General features: G+C 42.1%; 1 protein-coding gene across 1 annotated transcript in view; it reads right to left on the bottom strand.

Annotated features, from left to right (window-relative positions):
• The window catches only part of MAN1A2 (mannosidase alpha class 1A member 2), a 176324-nt gene extending 167092 nt beyond the window's left edge, over window positions 1-9232 (bottom strand). Inside the window, exon 1 of the mRNA XM_042953597.1 lies at window positions 8691-9232. Within this exon, the coding sequence (XP_042809531.1) occupies window positions 8691-8992 (302 nt within the window). The 5' untranslated portion in view covers window positions 8993-9232. The remainder of the gene's footprint in view (window positions 1-8690) is intronic.
• Window positions 9233-17365: the final 8133 nt, after the last annotated feature.

Genomic DNA, 17365 nt, shown 5'->3' with positions numbered 1-17365 from the left:
ATTCTAACAAGTAAGGACAATGCTGAAACTAGAGCTCCTATCTCTTAACACTGAGCCGAAGGGGTTTTTGTTTGTTTTATGTTTGTTTATTTTTGAGAGAGAGAACAAATGGGGTAGAGGCAGAGAGAGAGGGACAGAGGACCCAAAGCCAGCTCTGTGCTGACAGCAGAGAGCCCGTGTGGGGCTCGAATTCACACATCATGAGATCATGACCTGAGCCGAAGTCAGACACAACCAACTGAGCCACCCAGCACGCCAAGCCCAATGTTCTTTTAAATATACAATGATGCCTTTCTCCTGGACTACAAAAATTCCAAGATAAATCACTGAAATCAATAACCTTTAAAGGAGATTTTTCTTATAATAAATCCTAAAACCTCATCTGTAAATTCTTCACTACAGCCATGTTCTATAAGGAAAACATGTTCCAGCAAAGTTCAATGGCAATCAAAATAAACTTTTCTGGGGTGCCTGGGTCGCTCAGTGGGTTAAGCGTCCAACTTCAGCTCAGGTCGTGATCTCATGGCTCATGATTTTGAGCCCCACGTCAGGCTCTGTGCTGAAAGCTCAGAGCCTGGAGCCTGCTTTGAATTCTGGGTCTCCCTCTCTCTGCCCCTCCCCTGCTCACACTCTGTCTCTCTCTCTCTCTGGTGCTCTCGCTCTCTCTCAAAAATAAACATTTAAAAAAAATTTCTTTTAATAAATACACTTTTCTCAAAGAATGTGCACAGTTAATGGAAAATAAAAATAGTAAATGATTATTCTGGCCAATGAATGTGTAGTGTCAACCTAAACCATAATCTAAAATTTTTTAGCATTTTCAAACAGTAGTAAACAGAACATTTGCCCAGCTAATCAATTCATGTTTACCATGTACTACCGATTTTGAAAACAGTAGTCCCCCTTCTCTGTGGGGGATAAGTTCCAAGACCCCTAAAGGATGCCTGAAACCACAGATAGTAACAAACCCTATATATACCTTTTTTCCTATACATACCTATGATAAAGTTTAATTTATAAATTAGGCACAGTAAAAGATTAACAACAATAACTCATAACAAACTAGAATAACAATATATTGTAATAAAAAGTTATATGAATGTGGTCACCCTCTCTGTCTCAAAATACCTTACTGTAGCACACTCACACTTCTTATGATGATGATGATGTACGATGATAAGATACTTGTGTGATGAGATGAGGTGACCTAGTGTTAGGCTGCTACTGACCTTACACGTCAGAAGGAGAATCATCTGCCCCCAGACCACGGTTGACTGCAGATAACTGAACAGAGGACAGAGAAACCACAGATTGGGGGGGTGGGGGGTGGGGGGGTGGAGTGGGGGGAACATGTTTAGTTTCTGACGTGCCAACTTTCAGCATGATCCAATTTTATAATATCTGTATTTGTAAAAATTAGGTTAGTAATACCTAACTTAACAGGTCTGATGTGAAAACTAAAGGTTAAACATGTGAAAACACTGCCACAGGCTCTCCATTGTTTTCCTCCTTTTTTCCTAAAGAAGGAGAAATTCAGGAGCGCCTGAGTGGCTCAGTCGGTTAAGCGTCCGACTTCAGCTCAGGTCACGATCTCGCGGTCCGTGAGTTCGAGCCCCGCATCGGGCTCTGGGCTGATGGCTCAGAGCCTGGAGCCTGCTACAGATTCTGTGTCTCCCTCTCTCTCTGCCCCTCCCCCGTTCATGCTCTGTCTCTCTCTGTCTCAAAAATAAATAAACGCTAAAAAAAAAAAAATTTAAAAAAAAAAAGGAGAAATTCAATTTGAGGGCATGCAAAATACCTTAGGTACCTTGATAGGAATAAGTATGTTGTAGATAGGGTCTACAGGAATTCTTCCCTAATTTTTTAAATTATTTTTTATAAAGGGCCTTTATTAAAGACTATATGCTTCTCACTTTAAGATATCATTCCTCCTACTTTTGCTTCTTACTTTTCAATTCTTCCTGGTGTTTTGTTTATACCTTCTCTTGGGGAATTTGTCACCTTACCATGAAACATCATTTATTCAATAGGTATATACTTTTATTAAGGACCAAGTGTACTTCAAGCATTGGAGATATAAAGATAAATAAAAGACAGTCATTTGCCCTCAAGGAGCCCATGCTCTTTTAGGAGAGACCGAGAAGTAAGCAAATGACTGTAAATATGCAATCACAGACATACGTGAGAAAGATAAAGTACACAGGAAAAACACTACCTACAGGCAGGGGAGGTAAGGGAATAAACCCATAAGTGGATTTGGGCAATCTCAGCTGTGATGATTAGTTAATATTAACAAGAACCCTGTAGATCAGAAAACACTATCAGGAAATAAGATTAAATGCAAATCCCTGAAAGTAACTGAAGCATAGATTTACAACAAGCGATGCTGATAAAAAATAAAATCGAATTTTAAACTACATGTTCTAGAGGCTACATGTAACATACATAAGACAATGTTAATAATTTGGAAGGAATATTCTTAGATTATGTTGGATCCTTTAAAATAAGAAAATCCAAGAAATATTAATAAGAGTAAATAAACATTTCATAGCCCTAGAACACTTTTTATAAAACCCAAGAGAAATTTTGGAAAGACTACCATAGCTTTAAAAAAAAAATAAACTAATACTTGAACAAATCTGATTTCCTTAAAACATTTAACTTCAACCAATAAATACCGTTAACACATTAACATTCAACTTGTGGAGCACTGTACAGTAGGTCATCTCCTGGAATTTCCAACACTCACTGACCAACATGAAAATCAGCATTTATACCTTGGCATTCTGCATTTTAACCAAACCATGCTGATATTTTATTCATTTTGGAGAAAAATGAAAAATATACTAACATATTCAGTGATTTTGTAATGCTGAACTAATAAAAGCAAGGTCACTGTCATTTGGCTTAGGATCAGAATTAGACTTTAAGTAATATACAAAATGTCATCTGATGAGCAGCCCCAAAACGCAGCCTCTTCCAAATCACTATCAATACCTATGAAAGATGCAGAAAATGACAAAACCTCAGATTACCAAAGAAATAAGAGCCATCGTATCAGAATTTGGAAGAATTCTTTGCTAACTTATAACCACACTTGGACTGTCCAGAATCAAGCCTCACCTCATGCAACAAAAAATGACCAAACTACTACCCTACCCCAATTGTAACTAATCTCAGAGAGCAAGGGTCTGTCCCAATGGAAAAATGGGACAGAGTCCTCCACACAGTCAGAGCACTCACTGTTTAACTGGTCTTTCCCCACAGTCTCTTCCCAATTCTTACCTTATTATCTAACTAGTTAGTTAGAGAGCAACTCCTAGAGATGGGAGAAGTGCATGGGAAATAGAATGAAAAACTGATTTCTAGGTGGTAAGGGACAAGACAACAAAAACCTCAGTAGATGTCCATGCAGCCAACTTACTCTCATTTCAGGAATTACATAAAAATGTTCTCTAGCACCAAAACAGTGAGAGGACTAAAGATGCTAGTATCACCGCAGAATAGAGGAAATTACACTGAGAGCTGCACAGATCAACTTGTCCTCCAACTACCCAGGTGAAAAGGGTATTCACTCAATAAAAATAGACATACACACACACACATATACATACACACACAAATACACATATACATATACACACACACACAATAAAGGCATCTATATCAGACTGTTGGTAAATATCAAGTATATACAGACGTTCCTTTAAACAGACTCTGATTAAAGGGAAGTGGTAAAAAGAACCACCAGCCAAAGGGGGTAAATACATTACAAGGGAAAGTCCAGCAGACTTAAATGATGTAACCTCCCCCAAACACGAGCAGAATGCCCTAAGAACAGGATAAGGGGGGAAAGGCATGGAAGAGGGATGAAATAAGGAAGGATATTAAAATTAAAATGACAACAGTGAGATTTTAAATCTCTACTCATGCAATAAAAAGCAAAACTGAATCAAGCAAAAAATACAAATCATGACATGAAAATCTTAAGAAACTCTCACTAAAGCACACTGCAATCTGGACTAGATACATTTCAAGTTCAAAAACAACATGCCATTAGTGACTACCACATTGGCCAGCACAGGGTCAAAAGTGATTATGTCTAGTAAAATGTCTCACAGCTAGTTAGTAAAACCAAGATGCAACTTTAGGTCCCTTTAACTCCAAAGCCTGTTTGTTCTTTCTGTTTGAGGAAACTATCAGAAGTTAACATACCTTCAAGTATTCAATTCATACTAACAAAATCCTGACTAGAGGATGAAACACACTGGCAATTCAAATAAATATTTAAAAAACAAAACAAAACCACAAATCCCATTTATACAATGCCATTATATAAAATGTTAGTTTCAAAAATGAAGGTAATAAGTAAAATTTTAATTAGACAGGTCTATTATGTACACAAATTATGAACATGATACTTTATGTATATCCAGTGTATATTTATAACAACATTCATGTTGTGTTATAACTGACCCCTGTTTTAGTTACCTTGAAATCACAGATGTTAAAACTATCAGCAACATCAAACTATGCGTTTTACATTATTATCATCTGAAAACTATGGACTGTTTGTGAACCACTTAATAGAAGGGAACATACAGGTTTTTCCATGAAAATGCTTTATCTTAAATTCTTATATAACATCAATCACATAAATTATTCATTCCACATAGTATATACGTCTTAGTAATCCATAGCCATGTCACCCAGAAACTGGGAGTTATCCTGGACTGCCTCCTCCTCCTCCCTTAGCCCCCATATTCAATTGACAATCAACTTCTGTGAAACTTAACACTTCAACATCTTTTGAATCAACCACTTTTCTCCACGAATTTCTCGCCTCCACTATCACCAGTGTGGTCTAAGCCAATCTCCTCTGTGACCTAGGCTCTCCTAATTTTACATTTCTTCCTCCTCCTCTCCAATCCAGTGTTTACACTGCAATCATAGTGATTATTTAAATTTTTAAAAAATGATTATGGCATTGCCCTGCTTTCATGAAAACCCTTTACTGGTTTCCCACAGTACTCAAGATAAAGACCAAAATACTTAACTGCAGACTCTCCAGGAGCCTGCCCAGGGATTCTGATCTGAATCTGAAAATTGCCACCTGAAAATACCATAGCCTCTAATTTTGTCAAGAGAAATCAGAAATCTAGACTTTCGTGGGAAACCTCCTGATATGTGAAAGCTGGCAACTAACCCATGCTTTTTGAACAACAAGAAGGCCAAATCTGACCTCTCATGTAGTCTTCACCTAGCCGCCCCACACCAGCCATACTGAACATTTCTCAGGTCCTCAATGGTGCCAGGCTTTTTTCTTAGGGTTCTCACACATGTTGTATCCTCTGCTTTGACCACTTTTTCCCACATCTCTAGTTCACTTAGCAATCTACTAGTTCTAAGTCTCTGAGCCAGTCACTGCTTCCTCAATGAAGCCTTCCCTGTTGGCACTGCCTGTCCCACGACCCCACTCCACAGGGATAAATCGCACCATTATGTACTCTGACAGCACTGAGTACAACTTCATAACATTCCTCATACTTCAACAATAAATTTACTTATTTAATGCCCATCATCCTCCTAGATGGGAAGCTCCATTAAAGCAGGGCCTGACACACAGTAGACACGCAATACACATTTGTCACTAACTACTTTGGTTATAAAATGTTCCTTTGGGGCGCCTGGGTGGCTCAGCTGGTTGAGCGTCGGACTTCGGCTCAAGTCGTGAGTTCGAGCCCCAAGTTGGGCTCTGTGCTGACAGCTCAGAGCCTGGAGCCTGCTTTGGATTCTGTGTCTCCCTCTCTGACCTTCCCCCACTCATGCTCTGTCTCTCTCTGTCTCAAAAATAAATAAACATTAAAAAAAAAAATTTTTTTTTAAATGTTCCTTTAGACAACAACAAGATTCTGGTATGCTTTTAAAATATTAATCTGTACCTAACTTTTCAGAAACATGTATGGTATTTAAAGTGGCCTCAAAATTAAAGTAATTCAATTAAAACAATAATTATTGATAATAATTCCTAATATTTATTGACCACTTACTAAATACTAAGAACTATTTTGAGTACTTTGTATGTTACTATCTCATTCAATATAACAATCTGTAAAGTAAATGCCGTCATCCAGAGGAAGCAATTTAGGCACAGAGTATGAAAATTTACTCAAGATCATACATCTAAATCAGTGACAAACTAGGGTATGAATCTATGTAGTCAAGACTCAGAACTTAAGCACCTAACTACAATACTAAGCTAACTCATTAATAAAGAAAAGTCAATGCAACAAGTACCCCTTAAATACTGTGAATAAGAAATAATGGCCATGATTTATTTTCCATTACTTATCCATTAAAGTAAGGTTCCTCATCCCTCTACCCTGCACCCTTCTACACATACACAAAATTAAGATAAATTATCAACTTGTACTTTTCAAATTAAGAAAGATGTTTTTTTGACCCACACCCAAAATACGTATGATTTTAGCACGAACTAACTCTGTTAAAATACCATCTTTCTGCATGATTTTTATAAAGATAATATGTCTGCATTAGCTTGATGTTTTATGTCTCACATTTTAAACTTATTTGAATGATCTCTGCTTTGAAATGGATTTCATTGCTCAAATTAGAAATTGGTAGACTGTGCTTTAAGATATGGTAAGCAACAATCAATGACATACAAAACAAAGATAAAAACAAACTGATATAAGCACAGAAATATGTATAGAGGTAATACAGGGATCCCTCTTCACCCGAACCCTCACTATGTGAATTCTTGGTTTCCTAAATTCAGGAACTAAATAGACTGGAGTAAACTCTCACAAGTATCATTTGCTACCTGGACTCTTACTATCCAAAACTCAGGATCTGGCTCACCCACCATCCCTTACTATGAGAACTCAATAACCAACCCTCTAATTCCAAACTCAGGAACCCAAGAATTTGGGATAGCAATACACAAGCATATGCATTCACAGGTCCTATTAATTTAAGAATTTTTGTTTGAGAGATTTAAGTAGGCTTTTTAAAACATGAATAAGATGGACATATCTATTCTCATTCAAATCTTAAATTTTAACTCTACTTAACTGAGAATCTTTCTATGTGAATATTTCTAAACTAGGATGTTGCCATATACTGTATATATTTTAACCTTTAGACCACACTTAAAATGTGAAGAAAACTGCTCAGTATGTGACGGATTACTATAATTATAGAGTTAAACAATGTTTACGCGTGGTTGTCAAAAAAAAATCTGAAGCCAGTCTTAACACCCTTTATTTTCAAATATTTATCAGAGTTTCTATAAAAATCATGGGAACTAAGGTTTCTCCAGGAAAATAGTAGTTTCAGTGCTAATTTTTCAGCAACATATTTCACAGATCACATCAGATTTTCTCGAAGTCGCAAAGGGCAAAGGGCAAAATAGAAGGAACTGATGCAAAAGAGTACAGAAGATGAAAATGATGGCAAAAAGTCCAAATTTAGTTACAGAATAATGGCATGAAACAGTTTTAGAAGTAACTACTCCATAAGGTTCAGCCAAAAGTCAAAGAATCAGGAAGAAAATAATGAATTAACAAGATTGAGAATAAGGAAAAACCAGCTGTCATTACAACACTACATTATCCCAAGTATTTAAACTTAGGCTCACATTTGAACCTCAGCTTTTCCAAAAACCTCCTACTTAATAAAAAGTTAAAACTAATGTCAGTTGAAAACAGAATTCAAACACATAGTTTTTTTCACACACTCAAAAATTATTTTAAGAAACAGGGAAAAGAGGGAATTTAACAGTTAAAAAAAAAAATGTAGGTTTGAGAAAAATAAACTACTTTCCCGAACTCTTCTTCTGACACAAATTGCATAAATGATTTAAAGAGACAGTCACTAGAGCTCCCATTTTACCCCAATTTGGCTATAATCACCGAGCGCTCCCCTCAATTTGGTGATCTGAAAGAATGTGATCCCTTTAACCAAATAAACTGCAATAGTTCCTTGACACACTCCATCTCACACATTATAAAAAATAAATTAAAATATATAACCAAATCTTGTTACAAAACACAAAGTGAAATAACTGTAAGATTCAATGATATTTTTAACGTAACTAATTCCATATGGAGCACCAAAACAGGTCCCTGAAAATAACAGAAATCAGTATATTTCTGTAGGTTAAGACACCACAGGTATATTCTGCCCATAGTTTGCCTTCCTAAAAAGCTAAGATTCACTACTAAGCTTTAACTACAAGCCAGAGAATAAGAGCCCTCTGGGAGAGAACAAACTCACAGAAGCGGTCAGGATTCAATGGGTCTATTTCACAGGGTGGCACTAAGACTGAATGCAACACATTCTTAATAAATGAAGGCGCAGCATAGATCATCATTTCTTTAGATTAAATTTTCATACCTCCATTCCCAAACGTTCATATGAGGCACTACATCTCTGAGCACAAACGTTTCTCCTCTATAAAACAAAGGAGCTGGAGGACTAGGCTCTAGGAGCCCTTCCCGTCTATGGTTCCATTCTATCAGTTCTGAAATAACTGCAACTCTAACGACTCGAGGAAAATTACATTTTACTGCAACAACAACAACGAAAAATTTTAAGACCGGTCTGATGCAATAAACCATACCTTGCTCTGCCAAATGTTAATATCAGAACTTCTGAAATAAACAAACCTGTGTCTATGTTCATCAGGTCCATGGATCAGGAAGACTCCAGGGTTTTTGGCCCCTTTGCTGGCATCTACATGGGGAATTAACACATCTTCCAAACCCAGATCAAAGCGTTTGTGTTTTGAAGAGTCTGGAAGGAAGAAGAATGCCCCAAAACACAGGGTGATGAAGGCACTTAGAATAAGGAGGAGGATAAACTTCTCAGAAAGTCTCAAGGTAGCCCTGTGATGCGGAAAGGAAGGCGGCCCCAGGTTCAGAGGTGGTATCCTTCGTCCAGATAAAGGGAGCAGGGCCGGGGTAGTCATCGTTTACGCTCTCGGGCAGAATATTTTATAAAGTTATCATCTTATATCAAATGTACAATACATTGAACAGTCTTCAAAATCTTGGCAAAAATGGGGAAACTCAATTTTGCTCCTCTTAAAGAACTGTTGTGCTTTTTAATAGGGCACCTCTTTCACGCTCGTCCAATTACATTCAAAAACGTGTGTGGCCCCCACACGATCACTAGTTTGTGTCCTGTGATATTTTCTCTGCCATTTGGCTTTCAGTACCTCCTCGGGTTATCACAAGTCTCCTCTTCATTCCTAACGGCGGACGAGGCAAGCAACGCTGCAGAAAGGATGCAAGGTGGGGTCTTCCATTCCGGCACCCCAGTGAGATGCTCCAATGTGGTCTGCCGCCCCAAACGGGAGCCTGACCAGATCCGAGGAGTTGCAGAAGGTTCACTTAACCGCCCCTGATGCTTCGATTTCAGAATCTCTTCACCTCGGTGGTGGAAAAATAAGGGGCTCCTCGGAAGTCTGCCAACGGGGAGGGAGGTCTCCCGCCTCGCCGGGAAGGCGAAGCAGCGGCGCCGGGCGAAGTCGCAGGGAGGGGGTCTCGCACGCCCGCGCCTCCCGACGCCGCCCCCAGGCTCCCGGCTCCGGGGAGAGCTCCGACGCTGCCCCCTCGACGGCCGGCACGAAGGGCATTCGCGCCCCCAAAAGCCTGCGCCCTCGCAGCCGCCGCCGCCGCTGTTGCTAGCGCACGGGTCTGGCGGGGAGCGGAACTTCCTCCTCGGGCGGCCACTGAGAAGCCCCGGCGTGTGCGGGGGGAGGGGAGGCGCGGCGGCCGCCCCCGCCCGGCTCCGCCTCCCGCTCGCCGCCGCCGCCGCCGCCGAAGTTAACCCCGGCGCCTGCTCCCCGGACGAGGCCGCCGCTGACCCCGCCGCGCCCCGCCGCGGTGACCGGGCCCCCGCGGCTCTGCGGCGTGGGAAGAAGCCGAGCCTCGGCCCCTCGGTCCGAGAGCCAGGGGCAGGCGCCTGCTCATTCCTCGCTCGGCGCTGGGGAGGCGGCGGCCCCGGGCGCGCGGGAGCGGCCGCGCCTCGGGCGGGCAGAGGTCGGCCCCGTCTCCGTCCTCGCCGGCCGCCGTGGGGGCCTCCTCGGCGCCGCCTCCGGTCGCTCGCAGCGGCGGCGGCTGCGGGAGAGGCGGCGCGTCCACGCGGTGCGGGGCTGCGGCCCGGTCCTCGGCCCCTGCCTCTGAGGCCCGGAGAGCGCAGACAGCAGGAGGCCGACACCCGTTGGGCACACGCCTGCGAGGGACCCGGCGTGCGGGGGATCGGATGGCGCGGGCCGGCCTGCCGCCCCGACTCGCGAGTGGGCGTCCCCGGGCGCCGGAGTGTGAGGTGCGCGCGCACGCTCCCGGCCCCGCCCCGCCCGGCCCGCGCTCTGGCCTCGCGCCGCTGCGGGCTCCAGCGCCCGCCCGCCGCCCGCCGCCCGCGCGCCCCCCCGGAAGCGTCCTGCCGCCGTCGTCTGGGCGCGCGGTGGGCGAGGGTCGCCGGCTGCGTCTCGCTGCCAACTTCGCCGCTGCCAGGCGCTTTGCCATCGCCGGTTGGTGGCCCTGACCCGGCTTTGGGGAGCGGGAGGAGGGCTCAGGTCGCGAAGGTTTCGCCTCATTTAAGGCTTACCAGAATTAACGGGCTCTGGCGTTTAATCTTGCTTCGCGGGGAGTCTTGTGGTATAGACCGTCCGTACCTAGGGCTCAACGGCCGGCTCTCAAACTTCTTCCATGCAGCCCATGTACACACTGCTGGGCACCCTAGGCTCGCTCATCAATACTGAGCTCGGGCCGTGTGCCTGGCTCCGTGTTAAGAATGGCGACCTTGCCCATTCCTCAGGGCTTCCATTCTGAGGAACGTGTGACCCCAGCCCGTATGACCCCATATGACCTCAGTCCCCTCGGGGTTCAATTTCGGCAATACATTGTTCTCCCGTGATCTCTTCACACTCCTGAGCACCTCCACTCCCATTTAAAGAAAAGGGGGGGGGGGGGGCGCCTGGTTGGCTCAGTCGGTTAAGCGTCCGACTTCGGCTCAGGTCATGATCTCACGGTCCGGCGGTTCGAGACCCCCGTCGGGCTCTGTGCTGACAGTGCAGAGCCTGGAGCCTGTTTCAGATTCTGTGTCTCCCTCTCTCTCTCTGACCCTCCCCCTCTCATGCTCTTTCTCTCTCTGTCTCAAAAATAAACGTTAAAAAAAAAAAAAAAAAAAAAGGCAAGTATGAAAGAGGAGGTGCTAAGACCCAAAAGGGCGATATTGTTTAAATCCAGGCCTAAAAGCAATGCCTTCATCCGTAGCGTTAAGAAGAACCATGTTGTGATTAAATACAAAAAAAATAAATAAATTATACTATGTATACTGTCGCTTGCAACTTACTTTCACGTTGAGTTTTATTCTATTAAAATAAGTTGTCATTCTTTCTGGGCACATCCTCACTGGTAGCTGGGGATTAGAGAGGAGGCCCTTAAATGGCAGGGGAGAAAAGGACAGTCTTCGCTCAAAAATCAAGCAAAAGAATCCTCATGTTCATTGGCACAAGTCAAAGTACATTCCAGTCTGCACTATTTTCAGAAGCCCTGCATATCTAACTACCTACAATATGACAAAAGAAGTCATTGTCACTTGCCATGCTTCACTGTATCAAAGAGATAAAAATGTTAAGCCCCCCCCCCCCCCCCTCACGATTTCACCGAGTCAGGCTGGTAGTGAAGTGTGCTGAATCCAAAGTGAGGTCTGTGTTGGGACACTTGTGAAGAGTAGGTTTAAGAAAGGCCCTACAGGGGCGCCTGGGTGGCGCAGTCGGTTAAGCGTCCGATTTCAGCCAGGTCACGATCTCGCGGTCCGTGAGTTCGAGCCCCGCGTCAGGCTCTGGGCTGATGGCTCGGAGCCTGGAGCCCGTTTCCGATTCTGTGTCTCCCTCTCTCTCTGCCCCTCCCCCGTTCATGCTTTGTCTCTCTCTGTCCCAAAAATAAAAAAAAAAAAAGAAAAAAAAAAAAGAAAGGCCCTACAATGTTATGAATAAGTTTCTAAAGCTGAGCCTGTCTGGAAGCCAAAGGAGAAGAAACATGAGTTTCCTACTGATGAGGTCATTCTTTTCCATGAAAAGATGAGGGGAAATAAATATTGAGCTGTGAATGACATAGCAAGTTATGTGAATCTTGAAAAATGAATATCTTTTAAGTTGACACCAAATCATTAACACTAGAGAGATCAATCAGGAAACATGCCATAATCTAATGTGACTTAGGCAGGTTCAACCTGGAAAAGGCTATAGCTCTGGAAAAGGATTATATGTCCCCCTTCCTCTTTCTTGCCCTTGCCTTTTTTGCAAAATCCATTTTTCCTTCAGGAAAGTAAAAATGTCATTATTTAAATTCAGGGTTAGGGGCACCTGGGTGGCTCAGTAAGTTGAGCATCCAACTCTTGATTTTGTCTCAGGTCATGATCCCAGGGTTGTGGGATGGAACCCTCCATCAAACTCCGCACTGAGCATGGAGCCTGTTTGAGATTCTCTCTCTCCCTCTCCGACCCCCACCCCTGCCCAACTAGCACACTCTCTCACTCTCTCCCTAAAATAAAAAAAATAATAAAATAAATTAGGGGTTATTACAGATGTCTAAACGCAGTCTGCAATTCTAAAGGCATTGAGAATACTATCAGTTATAATTACAAGCATCAAAAAATAGTGTGTAAAAAAATTAGATATATATATTTAGTGTGTGCATGTGTTCTCTTCTAGAGACTAGGTCCCTTTCAATAAGTTGTAAAAGCAGCAGGATTGTTTTGTGGGGATTCTTAAAGCAAGTTGCAAATTTAATTCATAAATTATGATTACAAGTATATAAAATAAAAGATTAAAAGGTAAGATTTGAAAAACAATTATAGCTGTTGTGTTAGGATGTTGGTATTACATATGATTTTCCCCCTGTGTTCTGTTTGGGTTGCTTTTATTATTAAATAAATAATGTTAAAGAAACTGGTACTTGAGAAAGTTGAGGTCAGGTTTCAAATAGATGGACTCCGTTGTATCAAGGTTAAAACACATCTGGGGAAATCAACAGAAAGCAGAGAGTACATGAAATATATGTAAATATATGTTACAGGGAAGGATTTCAGTCTAGAGAGTGCAAAGAGAATATCTTATTTTCAAAGAGTAGTTATACTTTGATCAGAGATATAAACGAGATTCCAAAGTGTCAGATAAAGTGATGATTTCCCTTTTATAAATCCATATACATTAATTGATATTTTAGTAAATATGACTTCTTACATTCCTAGTGAAACAAAATTTATCCCTACATATTTTGGACTTATAGGACCATTGCTAAGATCCACCTACATATTACACTGTAAAAATTATTTGTCTTTGTTCAGTCATCTGTTAAGTTTTCCATTATCAAAACAATCTTAACACCTATTATATGCAGACACACACACACACACACACACACACACACACACAAATACCATCTAGCTCTGTTTTCATTGAAATTGAGGTTATATGCTAGAGAAAAAGAAAAAAGAAAAAATATATATGCATATACCTGATATGCAAAAACAGGCTTTTGGTTTACTTAAATAACCTGTTCCTTTGTAGTTTCACCCGGTTCCCAAAGTATCCAAGAAAGATGTTAGAGAAGAAATCATCAGATATGACCACTAAATGCATAGAGCCTGTTGTTTCTGCTCTTGCATTGTTCTGTGAAGCTTTTTTCCTCAGAGGGTAGGGATAAACTCAAGTTCAATGTTACGAAACTCTCAAGTTAGCTCTATGAAAAATCAGCAAAGCCATAAAAGCTTCAGCTGCCTCACCAGAGCCAAAGTCTTTGCGGCTCATCTGTTTATAAAAGACACATTTGTTGAAGGACTACTGTGTGACATCCCCTATGAGGTGCTAGAGATTTGGAAAATTAAATCAGAATCCCTATTTCAGTGAGCTCCCAGTCTGGTATGGGGAGATAGCTGAACATTGACAATTACAAACCGGGGAGAATTATATTAGAATAAAGCCCCAGGGGTTTGTGGGATCACTCAAAAGGCATGGGGGGGGGGGGGAGATTGGGAGTGCATCAGGGAAGGTTCCTGAATCAAGTGCCACCTGAACTGAGCCTTTAAGTAACCAGGAGGAGAGAAGGGTGGTGTTCCAACCTAGGGAGCAGACTATGCAATAGTTGCTGCTTTTTCCTGCCACTTATCCAGACCCCTTCCCTGCCTACTCTTCCAATCAATAGCTTAGCTGCCTGGCCCTAATCCCTCAGTACTCTTGAACTGGGAAAGTGAGATTTTCTAATTTTAGAAAAACCTATGACTATTTAAACACGTTGCTGGGACCTCTCCCAGAGCCCAAGAAAGGGCCTAGCAAGGAGGAACCCAGAAGCCTAAGCTCCACTGGGCTCATATAAATTACTTCTGCTCTGTATCCAGCCATATCTAAGGCTAGTTCATCCTTTGAACGTCTCAGTTACCCAAGCTTTTCTCATTTCTTACACATTTCTTTTCTCATCAGAATTAGTGTCTGTGGCTTGCAGTGTAGAGTCTTGGCTAATACACAGCATGTCTGCATGGAGGTACCGTATGGAGGCTGTATGTGACAAAGCATCAGTAGTTTTACCAGTGTAAAGGATCACTCTTTCGGGAGGCCAGCAGGCTTGGGCCAGGGACAAAAGTGAGATAGAACCAAGAGACAACAACTGTCTTCTTGAAGAGCTGGAGGAGAAGACCTAAAATCGAAAGGGGTGGACAGGAGTGACAGCAGAGCCTAGCAGCCACTAGAGAAGACTTCCAAGTGGATGCTCTCATCCACCTTGATAAAACGCAGTCTGATGCCAAAGGAAGTTAAGCATTCTTTATAAATCCTCATATTAAAGTTGTTTTTAATCCACTCAAGGCAGTTAACTTGAGACTATGTTTCATTGATTTATACGTTCATTCATTAAATATTATTGAGCATCCACTCTCTACTGGTGCTATGCTGTGTTCTAAATATCGCAAGATGAATAAAATATGGAAGGCAGCTGCATATAATGAAAGGCATATAGGCTCTGTAACTAAAAGAATCTTGGGCCCAATCCTGCTTCCGCCATCATACCTGCGTGATCTTGGAAACATTGGAATCCTTCCTTATGCTTAGTTTCTCCATCTATAAGATTACATTTAAAACACAAACCTCATAGGGTTGTACTTCCCCATAGTGGGGATTCAGTAAATATTACCTATGGTTTTACCATAGGCATCAGGAGGAGAAGGAGTTGGCAGATGGAAGAAGTGGGAAGAGCCTGTAAAAAGACATGAGGGAAGGAGGAAGAACATGGCATGTTTTAGGGGCATATCTTTACAGGGGGTGGGTAGGAGAGTGTTCCATTAGAATATGACTTTTGGCTCCTTACATAGCTATCCTTCACACTCAGGAGTGAGTTTCTTGATTGGCGAGTACCATTACGTTCTGTGGCTTGTATATTGTTCTTTACTGGCTGGAGCTAATCTATTAAAAGGCCTCAATTACTGAGGACTCGTTCTCTTGTTCTCTTTCTGCCACAGACAGTGCAGACAGTGATCTTGGGTAAACGTGTCTGCTTTGCAGACCCAACTTTCACCTTTGGTATGTTGTGTGGAGGCTAAATTCTGTGGGAGCTAGAAGCTGGTACAGAATGTCAGCAAGCCCTTTTGGGTTACAGATCGAGAACCTTGCTCTTTATTAGCTTATCTTGTAATAAAGCTGGCATTTTTTTTTCAATCTCCACTTGACCGTCCCCTATGTCTTACTTCATCCAAAAGCCGGGGGGCGGGGTGGGGAGAAAGGGTATGCAATTTATTGATCCTCTAAAGTAATGAATTTATGGCTAGAACCTAGAGTGAGGGATGGTGAGAGATAAATCCAGAGAGGTAAACGCAGAAGGACTTCTGGTCAAGTTGGTGCAGTAAGGTCATGCTTTGATCCATTCCCTTTACTCCACACAAATAGCAATGATAATTAAAATATAGAAAGAGAAAACCGGAAAGGTATAACCAGGCTCAGAAACAAATAACCCCTTTCATAGATCAGAAATGGAATAAAAATGTCTGCAGAAAGCACTTAGCAAGTCTGAAGCCACAGGCCTACTGGGGTCTCAGGTTTGAAAGCCAAGATTTTTGTCTCCTGCAAGGTGACAGGAACTAAAGATGCTCCAAACAAGGTGGAAGACAGAAGCCAGGCTTGGTTCTTGAAATCAGGAGCTCATGAAAGAAGGCTGAAAATAAACTGCTGCCAACCCACGGCCTGGGGAAGCAGAAGGACAAAGACACAGCCTTGGAATCAGGAACCAAGCCAAGCAGGTGGCCAAGGGACTGGTTCTGCAATAGCCCCAATATCACTGTCGGGTAGAAACATCAAAATGCCAGCAGTAGACCCGATTCTAGAATGGAGATCCAGGGAGGCAGGTGGAGGCAAAAGTCACTGAACATAGAAGGGTGAGCACAGGGTAAGTGAAAGGGTGGGGAGGGGAACCCGACACTAACCTAAAACAGAAAACAGCAAATAAAAACTTCCCACTCAATATGAGCCTGACCACCAAGTTCCAAGCACATATCCATATCTAACACTGAGAAAAATGACCAAAAGAATGAACACTCAGAACATGAATTTTTTTTTTAATGTTTATTTATTTTTGACAGAGAGAGACAGAGCATGAGCAGGGGAGGGGCAGAGAGAGAGGGAGACACAGAATCCAAAGCAGGCTCCAGGCTCTGAGCTGTCAGCACAGAGCCCAACGCAGGGCTTGAACTCACAGACAGCGAGATCATGACCTGTGCCGAAGTCAGACGCTCAACCAACTGAACCACCCAAGAGCCCCACTCAGAACATGAATTTACGCTAGATAAAATTAACTTTATTGAACTTAATTATTAAAATAGTAAATATTAAAATAAATATTAATAAAATAAATATAATATTAAAATATTAATATTTTTTGCATTCTCAAAGAGATAAATGACAAGAAATTAGGGACTTTTTATTTTTTTATTTTATTTTAATTTTTTTAATGCTTATTTATTTTTGAGAGACAGAGCATGAACTGGGGAGGTGCAGAGAGAAGGAGACACAGAATGCGAAGCAGCCCCAGGCTCTGAGCTGTCAGCACAGAACCTATCACGGGGCTCAAAGTCAGGAACTGCAAGATCATGACCAGAGCTGAAGTCAGACTCTTAACTGACTGAGCCAGTCAGGTGCCCAGAAATTAGGGACATTTTTAAAGGACAAGAAATTAGGGAACAAATGCAAGCTGAATAAATAACAGATAAATGTGAAATAGAACAAATAGAAATCTTAAATATAAAAGTATGGTCACTGAAACAAGAAAATCAATAGATGACATTAAGTCTG

This window comes from Panthera leo, chromosome C1, assembly GCF_018350215.1.
Source record: "Panthera leo isolate Ple1 chromosome C1, P.leo_Ple1_pat1.1, whole genome shotgun sequence".
NCBI classification, from domain to species: Eukaryota; Metazoa; Chordata; class Mammalia; order Carnivora; family Felidae; genus Panthera; species Panthera leo.
This window is presented reverse-complemented; position numbering and strand designations above follow the sequence as displayed.